Source organism: Trachinotus anak, unplaced genomic scaffold (genome assembly GCF_046630095.1).
Source record: "Trachinotus anak isolate AG129_WGS33_773 ecotype Australia unplaced genomic scaffold, CSIRO_AGI_Tana_v1 ptg000006l, whole genome shotgun sequence".
Lineage (NCBI taxonomy): Eukaryota > Metazoa > Chordata > Actinopteri > Carangiformes > Carangidae > Trachinotus > Trachinotus anak.
Window position 1 is genome coordinate 865,001 of NW_027273857.1, and position 20,000 is coordinate 885,000.

The following is a 20,000-nucleotide window of genomic DNA, read 5'->3' on the forward strand; positions in this document are numbered from 1 at the left end:
CCAGGTTCAAGTTCTTCAGTGTCGTCCATCAGATCATTCTCAGGGTCACATGACTTCACCGTCACCACCACTAACCTCCAGCCTGTAGTCTGATTCAGCTCTGAGCTCTTCTACAGAAGCCTTTCCTCTGACAGAGTTAGTGACAGTCTGTAGAAACACAGCGAGGCTGTAAAGGTGGACTGGTGAGGAGGTCGGTTTCATGTTGGACTGATGACGTTTAACGTCCCCGACGACCTCTGTCGTCTCATTTAGACTCTTGTTAGCAACCGGCCTTTTTAACAGACGGAGAAGCTCCAAGAATCAGGACTGAGGGATTTACTGACGGATCTGATGTCAGAGAATCAAACCTGAACAGTAGGATCTCCTCTTTAGTCCTGATGCTTCTTTATTTCTAACCTCTGTCGTAGTTGTGGGTCGTCTCAGCCTAGTTCCTCTAATCCATCCTCCCCTGACCGTGTGTGTGTGTGTGTGTGTGTGTGTGTGTAAACTAACCGCACACGGAGCTGCCATAAAACTCCCAGCAGATTCCCGGATCGCCCTCCGACCTTCCCTGGAGGTCAGAGAGATAGTCTGCAGAGACCGAGAGGCAGAGAGTTAGTGGCTCCTGTGGTCAATCAAAGAACCGACCAATCAGAGAGGATGAAGGCAGCGAGATGAAAACAATAGAGCCACACACACACACACACACACACACAGACACACACACACACAGTGAAAGATGGGAAGAAAAGGATGAGTGTTTGTGTTCAGACGGTGCCGGCTCGTCGCCGTGGCGCTTGGCGCTGAGTAGATGGATACTGGCAGGAGTGTGTGTGTGTGTGTGTGTGTGTGTGTGTGTGTGTGTGTGTGTGTGTGGCAGTAAGCTGTTCTGGGATTCAGCAGCCAAGCCTCATTAAACCCCTCTGGAGAGAGAGAGGAAAAAAAGAGAGAGAGGGAGAGAGAACAAATACAGGCAGGGAATGGTAATCAGACAGGCTGGCGAGCACACACACACAAACGCACATGCACACGCACACGCACACGCACACACAGTCAGGCTGCATCGTTTCCTCTGTTTCTCTCGTTCTCATGTTTCTGTTTCGTTCACCAACACTTTCCTGTATTTTCCAGCTAATTTCCTGAAAACTTTCCTCATAATTTCCTAAAAATGATCAGTTAATTACTCAGATATTTATAAGAAAGGTCGATGAAATGTGTCCACAGTCACTGCTCCTGTACCAGAGACACCTGCAGTGAGCAGGTGAGCTCGTTATATTAGAGCTTTTTAAAAAACCCAGGAGATTATGTATTATGTATCAGATAAGTGAAAAATAATTTATAAATACACGTCAATATCCATCACACTTTCCTGGAAATGTGCTGCTGGCACGTCTGCAGACTCTTAATAAACATAAAAAAATCAGAAACGCAGGAATTTTTCCTCCTGGAGGAAACAGAAACTGTGAATGGATTAAAAGCAGAGAGTCAGGTTCACTGTGGCAGATCAATGCAACTGAAGAATGTGATGAAAATGACATCACTGAAATGTTTCGTCAATATTCTCCTTCATGTCAACAAATCCCAAGAGTCCGTCCCTCAACTCCTTCCCTCCTGTGTGGCTCTCAGCTCAGTGGTTCCACGTCTTTAAAAACAGCTGCAGACAAACAGGAAACAGACTCCTGCTGCTGATTGTGTTATTGTGTCATAAAGTTAATGTGTTCACTTTGATTTGTGTTGTTTTCATTTAAACTTCACTTGTAGCTGAAACTGTGGCTGCAGAGACGCTGATGCTGAGTCTGTGTGTGTTACAATCAGCAGCAGGTAACGAGGAGGCAGCGCGCACACACACAAACACACACACACTTTCTCTGTTCTCCTCCTACCCTCCAGGAAGGTTTCCATGGCAGCGCTGTGGGTCATGTTGATTGGCCCTCGTCCGGAGTAGGAGGTGAGGGTGGGGTCGGCGCCGACGGCGAGCAGGAAGCGCACTACCTCCACATGGTCGTTCTCCACGGCGTCGTGCAGAGGCCTGATGGGAAACAGAGAACACAGTTGTGATGGACCAACAGCAGGACACAACAACACAACCCAGACACTTACCTACACAATCTACACAACCATCCTGGAGTTTTATTACCAAACAAAATCAACGAAAACTTTAATAATTGTGAATTAAATAATTCTGCAACAAACTCCTTTCTAATAAAGTGTTTTTCTGTAGTTTTCTGAACATTCATCAATATGCAGATGATAAACTAATTTACACATGACAGAGGACACAACCACATCACATTTACACTTCGTCATCTGTCAGACGCCGTTATCCAGTGAAGGACATCAGCTGCAGCGAACCTGCGTCAGGACGATGTCTGTTTCATCAGTGTATCATAATAAATAACAGACGTCGTATTTACACAACAATCTGATCATCGAACAGAGAAACAGAAAGACGCCTGGTTCCTGTGACGCCTCGTACCTGGTTCCATCCTGAGCGCTGCAGTTCACGTCGGCGCCGTGCTCCACCAGGTGGCGTACGATTCCCAACCAGCCGCGGGCGCAGGCTTCGTGCAGGGCGCAGTAGCCGGCGTTGTCTCGATGGTTAACGTCACAGATCCGTCTCTCCAGACAGTACAGCACCACCTCCTGGACACAAGAGACGTGCAGCAGCCAATGAGATCACAGCGCTCAGACTTTCAAACCAGGAAATAAACGTCAACACACATTGCAATATTATAAACAACATCACAGCTCCTGCTCCTTCAGACTGTGATTTTATAGAAACCTTGAACCTTCAGCCATGTTTCTGTCCTTCTACGTGTTCAGGACAGAGGAAGTAAATAAGTGTGACACAGAGGAAGAAAAGGGGCGCTGCACCACTTCATGATACTGGACTTCCTGCAGGAGGGGCGGAGGCTACGATGTCGGCTCAGGCCTCATCCTACGGTGGTGTTCAGGGACGACGAGAGCGTAGGAACAAGTGGTGGCCTCAGGCTGTTTGCTGTCACCGGGTTTGAGCGTCAGGCCTGTTTCCTGCTGCACAGCGACGGCAGGAAACAGAACCGTCTCTACCTGCACGTCCAGAGAGGACTGAGGTTTTCAGGTGGAAAGAATGAATCTGACTTGATGTTGACCAGAGGACCAGAACTGACCAGTGATCAGCTGTGTGTGGGATCAGCGGCACCAAAACTCTGCACAGGAAATGACACGTTACAGGTTCCACCTTAAGAAAAGGAAACGAGGAGACGAAGGCTTCTGAGGAATATAATGAAACCTCCTCCTCCCTCTGTCGGCTCCCTCAACGTGATTGCTCCTTGAAAAAAATTCACAGAGCGTGTGTGTGTGTGTGTGTGTGTGTTCTGTGATGGATGACGGCTTCATTTGCAAACTGAGCTCGTTAGCTTCACCGCTGCACCTCAACGAGGGCGAAAGAGAGAGGGAGAGAGAGAGAGAGGGAGGGAGGGAGGGTGACAACAGCTGTCACACTGTGCATGAAATATTCAACCTGTGTGGTTTGGACAAATTTCTGCTCACACACAGTTTCGTTCAGACGTCGGCTGAATCTGAATCAGGACGTCTGAGCTTCAGTGGCGACACCTGTCAGGAGAACTGCTGCCATCACAGTCTACAGGTGCGTCCTCTGGGGAGCAGGATGAGAGCAGGACATGTCATATTAATGTTTGCTGAAGGTCAGTCCTGAGCTCTCAGCTCCTCACACCAGTTTTCTTCAGGACCTGTCGCTTCCGTTAAAGGTGATGTGAGATTTTCTCTTGAAGGTAAAATCAAGTTTGTCCTCGTGATGAACCGAGTTTTTCTCCTCTGGGTGAATGAGGGAGAAGAAAACGTGTTTCTCCTGAAGGTGAAACACGGCTGCTCCTCAGTTTCTCCTCTCAGGGGTAGAATGAGGTTTTTTCTCATCAGAACGTCCACATGAGATTTTACCTTCGGAAAGACGTGCTTCATTTTGAGAGTAACAGCTGGTCAGGACATTCACGTGTTGATTCACATCCAGGGAATCATCCGAAAATGACGTCGTCCTTTTAAAGAGAAGAAGAAGGAGGAGGAGGAGGTGGAGGAGGAGGAGGAGGAGGAGGAGCAGAGAAATGAAAACAAACAAGACTGATGAATGTGTGTGTGTGTGTTTAAATGACGTGTGTTTTCGGGACAAAACAATCAAACCAGAGAGAGAACGGTGTGAGAGCGAGCGCTGAGCCGAGGGCTAATTCAATTAAAGACGAGAGAGAGAGGATGTGAACGCAGTCTCTCTCTAATCTTTCTCATCTGGAAGAGAAGGATTAAAGTTCAAGGCAGGAGAGAGGAGGAGTGTGTGTGTGTTAATGATATCCGCTCAGAAAAACAGCGAGCGAAACAATAAAGAAGAGAACAAGCTCAGCGGAGGAGGAGGAGGAGGAGGGATGAAGACGCTCGGCTTCATTTCCATGTAAATTTCTGACGTTTAAAATGTCAAACTGGAGCCTATGAGGACGTGAAGTCTGTCCCTCCACACAATGACATCATCACCACGTCTGTACAGGACTAAAAATGATGATGATGGTGGAATCACCATACTGTCACGTGTTCCTTTTTTTGAATAAAAAACAAAGCTAAAATAAAGTGTTTAAAAAGCAGCCTGATGACCCGCCCCCTTCACTTGTCTATTACCTGTGTGCGTTTGTGTCTCGTTACCTCGTATCCCAGGCGGGCGGCGCGCTGCAGCAGCGTCTCTCCGGCGTTTTTGTTGACAATGAGCCGGCGCACCTCCGGAGGGACGGGCCGGGACGAGAGTGTGTTCTGCAGAGAGCGAGGTTGATGGCTGGGCGAGCAAGAGGGGTCAGATGGAGAAACCTGTGTGTGTGTGTGTGTGTGTGTGTGTGTGTTGAGACAGAGAGAGACATGTAAAGCAATTAGCATGCGTCTGACAGTTGTGTTACCCACAAAGCAATTAAACACACACACACACACGCACACACACACACACACACACACACACAGGCACTCACTTGCTCTGTTTTTACATCCATCAATGTCAGATGTTTTCACTTAAACACACAAACAGACTGTCTGCCAAACACACACACACACACACACACACACACACACACACACTCTCAGCCCTAGTTTTCCAGGCTCAGTTGAAAATAGCGCTGTCACCACCTCTGCTCCCACGACTCTTTTTGTGTGTTGTGTGTACAAGTGTGTTTTCTTTTCGTGTGTGTGTGTATGTGTGTGTGTGTGTGTGTAAAGCCTGAGGCTGATGACAGAAAGCTCAGGAGGAGAGGAGGAGGAGAGGAGGAGGAGAGGAGGAGGATTGGTCTTAAAGTAAAAGACAGAGTGAGGAGAAACAAATTAGGATCCTCTCTCCCTCTCGCTCTCCTCACTGTCTGCATGCCTCGCTCGCCCCTCTCCCACTTCTTTGCTTCATGTTTTTCTCTTGTATATTGTTTCCTGGAGCATGTTGCTGCATGTTGTTTCAGTTCAGGCTCAGACTTTGACTGTAACGTAGGAGAGAGAGCAGCCTGTCCTCCTCTCCTCTCCTGGGTGGAGTTCAGCAGGGCTCTGCTTTAGGTCCTCTCTGGTTTTCTTTGTACAAAAACACATCTGTCACTGTTCAGGACCAAATGCATCTCAGTCTGAAATGATAACTCTCCAGCAAACAAACCCAGCTCAGCAGTGATTGGCTGGGTGCAGCAGGAAGAGATGACCTTCCTGGTGCTGGTACTAATACCACGACTATCACTGCTGTAACAGAAGTTCTGGCTTCTGCAGCAGAGTTAATTATTTTGACATCGGGGTTAATGTGTTTGCCTCACAGGTGAGGTAACAAATGGCTGTGGTGCCCAGCAGCCTCTGGAGAGCCACACATGGTTAACGACAGGTTCCAGCAGCAGTGCCTTGCTCAACTGCTCTGAGGCTAAATTTGAACCTTTCATATTTATTTCAAATTCAAGAAAATGAATAATAATCCAAAACAGTAACATTAATCCAGGTTACATTCAGAACTCCCTTCACATTTTTGTCATTTTAACAATGAAATTCCAGATATACAGTAGTTAATCTTGATATATTATCTAATGATATATTAATCCTGATATATTATTGTTCCTTATTTTTCTTAATTGATGCTAAAATGAATTTAATTTGTCTGTTTTCTAAACGAGGATAATCGAGGGCAGCTAGAGACCAATGAAAATCTGCGCCGCTGAGCTGCTGACGCCACGGCAACAGTCTCCACAGCTTAGCAGCCAGACAGCGTGTGCGTGTTAATGTGTGTGTGTGTGTGTGTGTGTGTGTCAGTGTGTGTGTGTAATGTGTGTGCGTCTGTCAAACGAAGCCGCTCGCCGCCACGCATCAGCAAACAGGATGCGAGCTTTGCCCTGGAGGTGTGTGTGTGTGTGAGTTTGGTGTGTGTGTGTTTTCTAGCGCAGCACACTCAAACAAGGAGGAGGAGGGTCGAGCGAAAAAGAGAGAGAGTGTGAGAGACAGACAGTGTGTGTGTGTGTGTGTGTTTTGGTGTGTGCGTCCTCGCTGCCCTGAGGAAATCTCCGGTGCAGCAGCTGTCAAAACGGCACAAGCCACTGACACACACACACACACTGACACACAGGGAACCACACTCACACTCACACACACACACACACACACACACACTGACACACACTGACACACAGGGAACCACACTCACACTGACACACACACACACACACACAGAGTACATGTGGAGAATATTATTCTTCCTCCATAACCTTCAATCACTCCATCCCTCCCTCCTTCCCTCGTTCACTCCCTCGTGCTCTCCTTCACTTTAATCTGCAGTGAATTGAATTACACACATACACACACACACACACACACACACACACACAACGTCCCTGCTGAGTTTTCCCAGTGAGCTCCAATCAGGACGATAATTACAATGATTAACAGAGAGGGAAGAAAGAAGAGAGGGGGGAAAAACAGACGATGAAAAGTCAAGAAAAATAGAAAAACTGATTGTGGGTTTAACCGTTTGTTGTCGCACAAAATTTCATGACACAAAATAAAGCTGACAGACTGTAGCCAGAGCTGAAACGTGTTGTTGGCTCCCAGTGTGTTGAGCAGGAGGTGGACTGTGGTTGTGTTGGAACAGAAGACGCAGACGTATGAAACCTCCTGGTTTTCTGAGGGACCACAGAGAGTGTGTAACATCACACATGGTTGTGGTCTCTACCTCCGTCTTCCTCTGACTCAGCAGAGCTCTCTCTGTCAGTTTTTACTCCGATCGTCTCGTTCAATCAGAGGTTCTGTCTCTGACGCTCTGACCTGGACTCGCAGGTGTTTGGACCTGGACTTGGTCTCTGATGTTTTGACTCTGACTTTTCTTCATGTCATGTTTTGAATCAGATTTCGCCATCTGCTGTTTCTCTTTAGTGTCTTGATCTTGTGTTTTGTTGGACTCACACTGATATGTTTTCATTTTAAAACTGAAACAATCTCCGTCCAGATGAACACACCTGAAAACGCACATCACATGACCATCACCTACACTGAGCATGTGCGAGCCGGTGTAAACAGGAAGCAGGTTTTCTCCTCTCAGTTGGTCAGTTGCAGTAAATCCTCTGAAGCAGGAACAGCAGAGACAGTTGTAGAGTTCAAATCCAGAACTGAGCTGAACAACAGCTGCTGCAGAGACAACAAGGTCAGTAACACTTTCATTCATTCTCCATGTTGTTTCACCACTGGTAGTCCCGGCTGATAAGAGCCAATCAGGAGCCACTGTGGGCGTCTACGTCATTGTTTCCAAAGGTCTCTGTTTCTGTTCATCCAGACTACAACACAACCTGGAGCTTTAGACTAAAACGGGTCCAGCAGCGTTTCTGAAAGTCTCTGTTTTAGAGGCTGAAGACTCTGGAGGAGAGTGGACGGAGGAGGACCACCAACCACCAGCCACCGACCACACACAGTCCAGACTCTCACTGGTTTTGACCTGGTTTTGTTTTTACAGGATCAGGACCAGAACAAATTATAATGTAATTACTTTTCAATGAGAGGACGATGAGTTAACGCTTCAGTTCATAGCTGAAGCTTTTAGTTTCTACTGTTTGTATCTAACAGCTGAGAATCAAACACCACGGAGCAGTTTCCTCGTGTTGTGCTCCAGCACGAGGAAATCGACACTCCCGACCCAACACCTCCCCTGAGAGGTTGTGTCTTCAGCCTTCACACGTCTCCATACTGAGAGGAAGAAAACAAGCGCGCCCCCACCACCCTCTCCCCCGGTGTCTGTGTGGGTGTTGGAGCTGGTGGGTGTTTGAGTCATGCTGACTCACATCATTTGCATGTGTTTACACGTCTGCCTCGAACTAAACAAGAAAACAAGCGCTCTCATGCTCAGTTTCTCCACAGATGGGTGGAGTTGAGGTGTGTTTTCCCGGCCCGTCTCCATCTGAGGCAGCCTGCCTGGCTCTTCACTTCATAACCACCTGAAGACTGACACGGAAAAGTTTTCATCATGAGGAACCAGACCCCCCCACGCCTGCTTCTTGCTTCTTTACACGACACTGAGGAAGGACTGACCTCACTGGAATAAACAAAGCTGAACGACTGCAGAAACTTTCAATATATGCCGACGACCTCCTCCTCTCTCTGTCAGCTCCTCACAGCTCCATTCAGAACTCCCTTAGAAATAGTTCAACATATCCAGGGTCTATTTGTACAGTAATTCCTTTAAAGCCCTGTAATGCACCCTGTGAACAGGGAAGTGTTTTTTGTTTTTTTGGTGAACTGACTCTTTAAGGTTTGTGAAACTTCCCTTTTCATGTACGACTCATAAAACAAGCGCTCCTCACTCACCTTCTCATTCTTCTCCTCATCGTTGTCGCTACCTCCTTCATATCTCTCCTCCTCTCCTCCAGTGTGCTTCGTCTTGCAGGGACGCTTGCCCTTGGGCTTGTTGAGGTCGTCGTCATGGCAGCGGAAGCGATGGGGGTCAGGTGAGGAAGAAGAGGAGGAGGACGGAGGAAGTGGAGGTAAGGATGGGAGGAAAGTGGAGACCCTGCGGCTCTCCCTCAGCTTCTGATGCTTGTCCTGGAGGCGGGAGGAGGAGAGGGAGGAGAAGGATGCTGGGGCTGGTTGACGGGGCGCGGAGCTGCATGGTTGCCGTGGGAGATGGGTGGGAGAAGAGGGCAGGGCCACGTGGAAAACTGAAAGAAAATGCAGAGAGACAGATGGAAAGAAGTCAGCACCAAATGTTTTATTTTACCCGCCAGGACAGCAGGGAGGCTATCGACCAATCAAAGCACTTTACACACACGCACACACATGTTCACACACTGATGGAAGAGCATCAGGAGCAGTTTCCGGTTTAGTGTCTTGCTCAAGGACACTCCAACAGGCTCTCTGGAGGAGAACCAGGAACCTTCTGATCACTAGACAACCTCTCACCTCCTGAGCCATACAGTGAGGGCTGTGTGTGTGTGTCCTGGAAACACCTACTGAAGTCGTGTGGTTGACTTTAGTAGATGAAGGTGGGTGTGGTCTAAATAATGTAGAAATAGACTGGCTGTGATCGGATGTGATCGGCTGTGATCGGCTGTGACCTGTATCCTGATGTTCAGACTGTTTCACTGTGATACTGAAGGAACCTTAAAAACAGGAGGATTCTCTATGGAGTTCTGCAGATATACGAAGCCTGTTTTTCCTGTGAATTCTGACTGGATTTATAGACATTTATCCTCAATGGACATTTGTGGTGTTTGTATCCAGACGGAGTGGGAGTCACACTGAATCACAAGATATTAGTTTGATGTTTTATTTTAATGTGTAACGTGATGTTCTGTTAAAAATCTGAACTGAGGATGTGAACGTTTATTTCTTGTGCACAAATTAGAAACTAAATTTACCGCTGTACAAGTGCACCTGAACTAATGATCTGAAACTTTGTGTGTAACCTTCATTCCCTCCTCATCCTCCTCTTTTTCCTTCCTCCTCACCAACAAATGAACCGCTGTCTGTCCTTCAGCAGCGGACGAGTTAGATAATAAGACACAGAGCGAGAGAGAGAGAGAGAGAGAGAGGGGAACAAAGAAACAGAGAGCCTCCTCGCTTGAGTGGAGCAGCAAGTGAGCGGGCGTGCGAGCAGGCGAACAAGGTAGCAGATAGTGGGGGAGGGGAGAGAGAGAGAGAGAGAGAGAGAGAGAGAGAGAGAGAGAGAGAGTCCTCTGTTTTCCATTGCAGACGCCTGCAGGAAACACACACTGAAAAACACACACATGCTGAGTTTTCACACACACATGAAACCAGAGAAACGTGTAAATGCAGTGACACACAGACACACAGACACACACACACACACACACACACACACACACACACACAAGCCTGCAAGTAAACACACATACACACAGAGCCAGAGGTTGTTTCTGAGAGCCGGTGGGGAGTCACACTGCTTCCATCTGCTGAATTATTTATCAGCCTGGACACACACACACACACACACACACACACACACACCCACACACTCACACACTCACACACATACATACACACACACACGCACACACACACACACACACACATAAACAAATGTTTTGAACACCTACACACTGATTCTCTAAACAGGATTAACACATACAACACAGAATGAAGGTGTGTGTGTGTGTGTGTGTGTGTGTGTGTGTGTGAGTGTGAATAGGAATGTATTATTTCCTGGGCGCACACACACACACACACACACACACAGGTTTTGTTAAGTGTGTGTCCCTCTGGGCGTGTCGCAGCTTCTCATTTCACCTCTAATCATCAAACTGCAGGTTCATTGTTTTTTCGAGCGTGACATCATCGTTAGCTTGTATTCTTAGCCACGCCCCCTGTCAATCAAACTGTGTATTCAAGTCAAATTGTGTTTATCATCGTCACAGATGCATAAAAAACGGCTTCTTCCCCTGTCGACCTCCATCCAAGGGGACGACTGTAAACCAGTTTCTAGGGGTCTATTGGAGGTTGTAGTGGTCCTTTAAGGGGTCAAGGAAACAGTTTTAGACAGCGTTCACCACCACCGTCACCAAAACACCCAATGAGGGAAAATCCTTGTCCCCGTCTGTATATCAGCACATATGATGATAAATCAGAAAACTCTGTTAATTTCTATTAAATCTACGAATCAAATCCAGGAAGTACACTGATCCCATCACATGTGTGACATCGGGTTTGGACTTGATTGGATTTGTTTAGTCTGAGTTAAAGTGAATTTGACTGAAGTGACATCCTGAAGAGAACATGTGGAGACTGTGAACACAGCTCTGAGCAGCGTTCAATAAACAGAGGAAGAGGAGGACGAGGAGGAGGCTGCTAACACATTCCCTATGCATTACTGTGCGCGTGTGTGTGTGTGTGTGTGTGACAGCTCCATCTGGGAGATGTTAGACGGCTATTAGCACGCCATGGGGCCGCAACGGGTTCATACACACACATATACACACACAGGAACACACACAGTCAGAAAACACACACACACACACACATCGCTGGTGTGATTCGTCTCGTGTGCTCCGGCAATCACAGAGAGAGGAAAAAGAGAAGAGAGGGAGAGGAGAGGGGGTGGAGGAGGAAACGGAGAGGTGGAGAGCTGATGACAGCAGAGAGACAGAGAGAGAGATTTCATCAGCACAGCACTACCTTCAAAATAAAAGCTTCCTAAAAGAATCTGTTTCATGACGATGAACAAAACAAAACAAAACAAAAAAAAAGCAGATTCAGCTGAAACGTCCTGTAAAGATAACAACGTGAACAAGAGTTGAGTCAGCTGTGACTCAACACATCAGTGTAAGATATCTGTGACTGTGACCCGACAGCAGGTGGAGGGCTCTGATTGGTTTATCAGACTCACCGTCGGTCTGTAATGGAGCAGACACGGTGAGGAAACTGCCCTGCTGATGGAAAACTACGTTGGTCTGAACAGGTCACGTCACCTGAGCTGGAGGTGTGACTGTCGACAGACGTCTGAAACAACATTTACACACAAAGTTTGAGCGTGTTTGTTGGCTTTACCTCTCGGGCCGTCCCTCCTCACAAACATGGGGTCACCCCAGCCTCTGTTGACCTCTGACCTCCCCCTGACGGCCGGGACAGCCATTCTGAACGTCCTGTCGACGTCCGCTGACCTCTGGCCGGATGGCAGCCATTGGCCGAGCTCCCCGGGGAGGCGGGGCTTGTTGAGTCGAAGGCCGTTCAGCTCGATGCAAACCTTCAGCTTCTTCACGTCGTCGAGGGTGGAGTCTGTGACAGATGACGACCAATGAACAGTCAGGAAAAGCAAAGATCAGAGCAAACAGGAAAATGACAAATAATCCAACATCCAATGACGTGTTGCTCTGTACTGATGACACATTACAGCTGTGAGTCATCACAGCAGCAAATCAACACACAAACAGAACAACCACAGAAGAAGAGTCTCTGAATTTTTACCATTTGTTAACTTGGTTGTCTTGCCGGTGATTCCCGTCCTGTCCTCCTCCCTCTCTACCTCCCTCTCCTCCTCCCTCCCTCTCTTCAGCCGGCTGCTGATGATGCTGCTCTGGTGGAACGGCTCCAGACTGAAGATACGCCTCCGGTTTATCGCCATGCTGGGATTGGGACCGCCCGGCGTGGACGTCATCATGGGGGCATTTCCCTGAAACAGGCCTCTGGCTGTGGGTAGAAACCTTTGCTGTTGTTGTTGTTCTGGCTGTGACACAAAAGTCCCTTCCTCTTTCTTCCTCTCCTCCTGCAGACTTTCCTCCTCTTCGTCTTCGTTCTTCTTCTCCTCCTCTGTAGAGTGGTCATCCTTTTCTTGGGGGAGGGGGACGTTGTCAGTGTGGCGGCACAGTGTCAGGACGGGGAGGTGGTTGTGAGGGCAGGACAGCTGGAAACCTGCATGGACACAGTCAACAACAAATAATGTTGTGTTGATTTTCTTGATGTGTTGAGGAATCAAAAGCTTTTGAGATGACGAGATAATTAACTCTTAATTAACAAAACAAATGAATATTACAACATTATACTGACAAAAACACTGTTACCCAAGTTTTAAAGTTCATTAATTCTTTATCTAAAAATAACAACACTAAAAAAATAAAGAGCTGCAGCTCCAGAGATCTGGGATTCAAACCTGAGACCTTTATTTCACAAGCTGGTCTCCTGTCTGTTTACCATGACCTCTGACCTTCAACACACACACCCACACATGTCTGATTAAAGGAAATCAATTCCTAAACAGTGACTCACAACACACACACACACACACACACACACACACACACACACACACACACACACACACACACACAGACAACACTTCAGAGACTGACTGAACTTTACTCTAAAATCTAAAGATCTACATGATGCAGACTTGCTTTTTGTCCCCTGAAGGAAAATAAGTCCACACAATGTATAAAAAGATGTATGTCCCCACAATATCAGTAGTACAAGTACACACACACACACACACACACACACACACACACACACACACATACACACACACACACACACCACTCTCTGTCTGGATGGTCAAAAGCAGCCGACAGATCAAAGACAGTCGGCTTTTACTCTGTCTCTCTCTCTGTCTGTCTCTCTCTCGCTCTGTCTCTCTCTCTCTTGTCTTTCTTTTCCTTTATGTCTCTCGCTCACTTCTTCCATCTTTATCTTCACATTTTCCCTCCTCTTTTCAGTCCTTTCTTTCCGTCTCTTCTTATTTTTAATTCTCTCTCTTTTTAACGCTGATCTTCACTGACTCTCTCTCTCTTTCTGTCCATATGTTTTCATGCTCTCTCTCTCTCTGCTGATCATCTGACTCACGGTGCGTCCCGTGGCTCCTGGCCACATTATGCGCCATGGCAACGGGCCATCAAAGCCCATCGTCATGGCAACATTGTCGTCTGGGCGCGTGCACTGAAGACCGCTGCTTGACACACACAAAATAAAAGCAGTGTGAGAGCAGCTGCCGGCTGCAGCGGCTGCCGACGTGCTCTTCAGCAACAGTTCTGTCCAACAGTGTTAATTTGTGTAACACGTTGTGTTAAATTTGTTCACCATCTGTTCTTCCTTTGTTGCGACATATTGTCCAGTTTGGTTTCAAGCTGTGCGTTGATGGTGTACTGTCTGCTTTCTCCACGAAGGCGTTCCTCTGGGCTCCGTTCTAGAGCTTCTCACACATCAACATTTGCATCTCAGGTGGAAGAAAGAGTGTGTGTTTGTTTGTGTACATGTGTAAATGTGTGTACGTGTGTTGTGTGTCTGACTCTGTACATTTGGCTTCCTGGAGGAGACGAGGCCAGTGGTACGTTAAGATTAGAGGTACACTGAGAGTTCAAGTGTGTGTGTGTGTCTGTGTGTGTCTGTGTGTCACACACAGACACACACACGACAAAAGAAGGAGGAAAGAGACAAAGAAAGTGAGCAACTTCGAGCGAGTGAGATCAACCATAAAAAAAAGAAGTGTGTGTGTGTGTGTGTGTGTGTGTCTTTTGTGAAACTAAGTGTGTTCATGTGTGTGTGCCTTTCATGCCTGTGTGTGTGTGTGTGTGAGCGTGCACGTCATCCTGCAGAACTCTCCGGAAATCCTCTTACCTCTCGGTGCCTCGGCAGCGGCTGCAGAGGGAGTTCTTCCTCCTCCTCCTCCTCCTCGCCTCCCCTCACTCTGCTGGCAGCGATCCCACCCTCCTCCTCGCCCTCCTCCCTCTTTCTCCCTCCCCTCCTCCTCCTCCTCCTCTTCCTCCCTCCCTCCGTCTCTCCGCTGGCCGCCTGCCAGCTCCTTCTCCCCTGTTGCCACCACTGCTGCTGCTGCTGTCATGCCTTCTTCCTCTTCCTCTCCTTCTCCTCTTCCTCCCTCCTTCTCCTTCAGCTCCAGCTCGGAGAAGCGCAGCATTGCACGCTGAGAAAAAAAGGGAAAGCATAAATCCATCAGTTACTCATCGAGTCTGTTCTGAAAGGAACAGGAAGGACAGGAAGTGTCAACATCTTGTTTGGTTTCTCAGCTTTTTGAGAGGTTCATGATGACGGAGCCATTCACAGACATTTACATGGTTATTGTAAAAATGGTAAATCTTCTGTAGCTTCAACACAATCCTGGCAAACACAAAACGTGTCATTTTAACCCTGAGTTAGTGCACATCACCTTCCCTGGTTGGACTTTTTCTGCTCGACTCCAGACTCTGACTGACGCTCACACAGACGAGCAGCTGTCAGCCAGAGGTGAGTTTTTGGCTATTTTCTCTGGCAGCTGGAGCCTCTGGATGCTTCAAGATTTCTCTGCCTCAAACCACAAACACACCACAAAATATAAACTTTCAAAACACACTCCGTGACCCCAGACTCTGCTGCTGCTGTGAGGAGGGAAAAATCCTCCCAGTTGGTGTTTAAACACAGTGAAATGTTTGGTGAAGCGGCTCCAAAAAGAGTCAACAGGTGCTGCTGGCACCGAGTCCAGAAAACAGAAACATGTTTCTTTCCTTTCTGAAACTTTGAAAGTGCTCAAGTCTTCTCCTTCTTTCAGTGCTTGTTTTAACTGCTACTTTAATTTCTTACTGATGATGCTTTCTCAGTGCTTCTCTCACCTGTCACTTCAACTTATTTCAGTGCTCAAACATCATCCACTGCTCCCACACAGACATTTCATTTAAGACATTTAAATCTCTATCAAACGCCGGCATGTTTTAAGCTGAAGGGAGCACACATACATTTTACTATTTCTCATTAGGATTCATCCCGTTGGAAATTATCTGACCAGCAGCTGTTGAGATGTCTCACTCTGGACGAAAATCCTGAACCTGAATGTTATTTTCTCAAAGACGAAGATGCTGCATGGCCAGGATTTTCATTCTCAATCACGAGAGCCATGTTTTTGGTTTCCCATTAAGGTCTGTCCCTCGTAACTGTTGGTAACCACTGGTAACTGTGGGTAACAGCTCCCTATGCGCTGCCTGACAGGCCAGTATTCCTCTCTCACCTCACACTGCCCCAACCACAAACTCATTTTAAAAATTAATGGTCCGTGAAACGATCTACAAATCCATCCAACGCCGCCGCCACCGCTCAGATCCGGCAGCACCCAAGGGCGTATGTGAGTTAATTTGAGCGGTAACCCCCCCCTCATCCACCACCTCCACTACCACCCTCCTTCAGGAACCACGAGTGACCGAGCCAAAGGCTGACAGCTCAGATGGACACATACAGCGGTGGTAGAAGTGCACTGATTTTTTACTTCAGTAAAAGTAGTAATACCAGGTTTTTCCTCCTGTATCTGCTGAGGGATGGAAGAGGAAGAGGAGGATGAAGAGGAGACATTTCATTTGAATGGAGGGGAGGATCTCAAGGGAACAAGGAGGTAAAGAGACAAAGAAAAAAAGCAGAATAACAAGAGGAAAAAGCAACAGAGAGGCAGAAAAACAAAAGTAGAGCAAAAACAGATGTTGAGAGAGATATTGATGAGGGGGAAAAGATGAGACTGAGATCAATATATAGAGAGAGACTAAGTTCAAAGAGAAGCAGATTTTCTTTCTGCCATTTTCTTCGTTCTTTGGGAAAAACCAGCAGGTTAACAGTCACCTGGAGCCAAACACTGCCGGTGTGTTATCCTAACTCGACCTCGGCACAACCCAAAACATGCACATGGAAAAAGAAGATGAGAAGGAAAAGGAAAAGAGAGAGAGGGAGGAGATCAGAGGAGGAGGAGGCCAACACTTATCCTCTTCTTATACCAGCCAATAGATTACTACATACTGTACCTCCTACCAGAATCAAATATGCTGAATCGCATCTTTGTCACTTCCATGGCAATTACCATTGGGTCAGCGCCCCTACAAAGAGGTGCAACATGTCTGTCTGCAGCCCTGCACAGGACAACAGTAGAGTTAACAGCCTCCACCTCAAAGGAACTAAGCTTAGTTCTTAAAAATAATCTGAAACGTAATAGAGCCCAGAAACAGGACAAACCACAGGTCAAACATTCACCACAAACTTTCCAAAATGCTTTAGCTGCAGGATTAGAAACACAATAGTGAGAAAGATTTCCTTTACGGCATCACAGCAGTTACACAGTAAAAAGTGGGACTGCTGCACTGATGAAATCCTGGTTTAAAATAGTTTTTCCTTGGGTACCACACAGAATTGTGCAGTAGAATTGGGAAGCAGAGAAGGGTAAGCCTGTTTCCTCTGAATAACTTTGAGTTAAATTGCTTTAATGAACAGTGAGCAGAAAAATCAATATCACAAAACAAACCCAGACAAACCCAGAGTATCACCATTTCACTGATTTTAGAATTAAATGTAGACTGTAATCTCACCTGGAGTGCTCTCTGTTCTCTGCTCAGCTTGCTGGAGTCAGCATAAAGTTCTGTGGTCACACACTTAAAACGGTCGCCCACGTAGCCAGATGAGTTGGCGATGCGTCTGGTGAGGCCAGAGCGCCGGTTCTTGCTGCAGCCAGGGTCGTCATCATCATCTACCTGGGTATCTCTCTCCTGGATCTCTGTCTTCCCATCTCCACAGCTGGTGGAGGTGAGGACAGAGTTTGGCATCTCTCTCCTGGGCCCTGTCTCATTGGAGGAAAGGCCTTCACATTTAAGGTCACTGTCAACTGACCGTTCTGGAGTCAAATCTGTAGGCATCCTGTTGAGTCCTCCATTGGTAGGATTGCCAGATGAAAGGTGCTGACAGGTTGGGCTCCGAGGAAAATAGTTTCCATATGTTGGGACCCTGGGATTATTATTTACGCAGGTCTGGTTATTTCCAAAAGACTGGCCCTTAGAGAAGATAATTCCACAATTTGGACCACTAAAATTGCATGCAGGAACCCCAAGATTAATGTTGCCAAAAGTTGGGCGCACTGTATTGTGGTTTTCACAATTTGAAAACCTGGGATTGATACTCCTGCAGTTTGGACTCAAAGGGTTGCCATTTCCACGAGTTGCACCACTCAAAATTCTGGATTCACACGTTGGAGCCCTCAGAGACAGATTTCTGCAACATGGACCCACAAAATTTCTGTTGACAAAATTTGGACTGTTTGCATCTTCATTGTTACATGTGGGAGCTCTAGGGTTGTTAACCCTGGTGTTTATGACTCCTCCAGCTGCAACCCTTGGATTAAAACTCCGGCAAACTGGGACCTGAGGACTGAAATCCCTACACGATGGTCCTTTACTGGTGCAAACTGGAGTGTCTGAATGACAGTTGCCGCCATACACTGGACTCTTGGGGCTGGTGACTGTACACACCGCTCCCATGTGGTTAGACTTGTTACCGTCACTGTCTTTGCAAACAGGACCTGATGAGTTGCCATTTCTAGAAGGGCTTTGCTCAGGGTCAGCCTTTTTGCTGGCTGAGCCTTCTGACTCAGCTTCATCACTAGCACTCTGCCCATCAACATTGTTATCCCCACCACTAGTTCCACCCCTTATCAAGTCTCCAGCACCACCAGAGGCTCCACTTTTACAGGTTCTAGAAAACTGCTGCGGAGAAGTTCGAGCACAGCGCATCGTCTGCTCCTCTGGGACGCCTGAGAATGGACTAAGTGGTTCCTCCTCTTCTGGGATATCCTCTGGGATATCCTCTTTAGTAGGAGGAGGCGAAGAAGAGTTGTTATAAGGAGATTTTGGTTGGGCAGTTGTGGGTAGTGATCCTAGCCTCTGCTCTACAGCCTCACTGGGAGGGAGCCTTGGCTCTCTTTCTTGAATGTGGGCACAGCTACTGCCACCTGGCTTGTAGGAATCTTCTGTTCTGGTAGCTGGGGAGCTCTGTTTGTTGATGGACAAATCATCGTCTACCTCATCACGCACCAGGTCAATACAAACTATGTCATCTCTGACAGCAGTGAGGCTTCTTCCTGAAACCTTTGTGGTTTGGTTTGTGGACTTGTCTCTCTCATTGTCACTCTTATGGGAGCTGTCAGCATCCTGCCTTTCCTGGTTCCTGTACGGTTCTGCATTCCAGAGTTTATCCTGTATCTTAGATCTGTTCTCAAGTTGGTCTTTGGAGTTAAGACCTTGGTAGGATGACATAGGTGTGGGACCCAACTCTTGGGAATTCTGATATGGATGTACTCCATATGGGAGGCCATGTTTTGGTGCAATGTGTGGTGGGTAAAAGCTACCACTGCTAAGCAAGACTGGGTGGGGGTAGACAGGTCCTTTGCCTGGTATGGACATGCGTTGTAGGGACATATTCTCAGCAACTGAATATGGGATGTAGCGATTAGTGTAACCTAAGCCAGGAGGGAGGTAGGATTCACCAAAGACTTGGTTGGAGACATTTCCATTTTCCACACGAGACTGCTGCTGCTGTGGATGTGATTGGCTCTCCTGAGTCTCCGGCTTTGCAGGAGTTATGGTCTGTTTTCCAGAGCATGTGCGAGTTTCTCCTTTGCTGTTTGGAGGACCTTTCTCAAAATCAGTAGTGGGGACTCGTGACCATTCAACTTTGGACTTTGTAGACGGAGATGTTGCAGAAGGTCTTCCCCCTGCAGCAGGACCGGGACTACTAATCACCTCAACTGTTGTGGAACCAGGAGAGCTTTGAGGCTGTTGTTGATGAGGGATATTGTCTACACTTCTATTTTTAATTATTTGGGAGCTTCTGCTGTGGTCTGAGCTGACAGCTGGGGAAGAACCTGCAGCAACCCAAGGGGAGGGCACAGTGCTGATCATTTCGGGATGATCTGGAGTCTTGGCTGATGTGCTTACAGGTGAAGGTATACCCTCTTCCTTACTGGTCAGCAGCCCATAACGAGATGGTGGCAAATACCCTAACTTGGCCAAAGCCTCTAATTTGGATGGGAATCCATTTGCAAATCCTTCCAACTCTTTGGCAGACAGATCCAAAGGTTTTTCTCCAGGGTTTTTGGCAGGCTTTTGAGGTACAGTTTTGTCCAGTGATGTCTTTGCAGGTGATATACACGTCTCTGCATTACAGCGGTCTGAGCTGGCATCTTTGGTTTTGTTGCTGCCTGAGTGAATGGGAGAGCAGTGCTCAGAGCTCATGCTACCTATGTAAAAGGGATGAGACACTGAAAG

General features: G+C 47.3%; 1 protein-coding gene across 1 annotated transcript in view; it reads right to left on the reverse strand.

Annotated features, from left to right (window-relative positions):
- LOC139622330 (BCL-6 corepressor-like) overlaps positions 1-20,000 on the reverse strand; it is a 31,760-nt gene that overhangs the window by 4,669 nt on the left and 7,091 nt on the right. Inside the window, exons 3-11 of the mRNA XM_071479565.1 lie at positions 17,274-20,000; positions 14,560-14,863; positions 12,418-12,861; positions 12,001-12,228; positions 8,806-9,155; positions 4,663-4,821; positions 2,456-2,622; positions 1,863-2,008; positions 493-570 (exon numbers count right to left, since the gene is read on the reverse strand). The exon at positions 17,274-20,000 is cut by the window's right edge and continues 1,011 nt beyond it. Of these exons, the coding sequence (XP_071335666.1) occupies positions 493-570; positions 1,863-2,008; positions 2,456-2,622; positions 4,663-4,821; positions 8,806-9,155; positions 12,001-12,228; positions 12,418-12,861; positions 14,560-14,863; positions 17,274-20,000 (4,603 nt within the window). The remainder of the gene's footprint in view (positions 1-492; positions 571-1,862; positions 2,009-2,455; positions 2,623-4,662; positions 4,822-8,805; positions 9,156-12,000; positions 12,229-12,417; positions 12,862-14,559; positions 14,864-17,273) is intronic.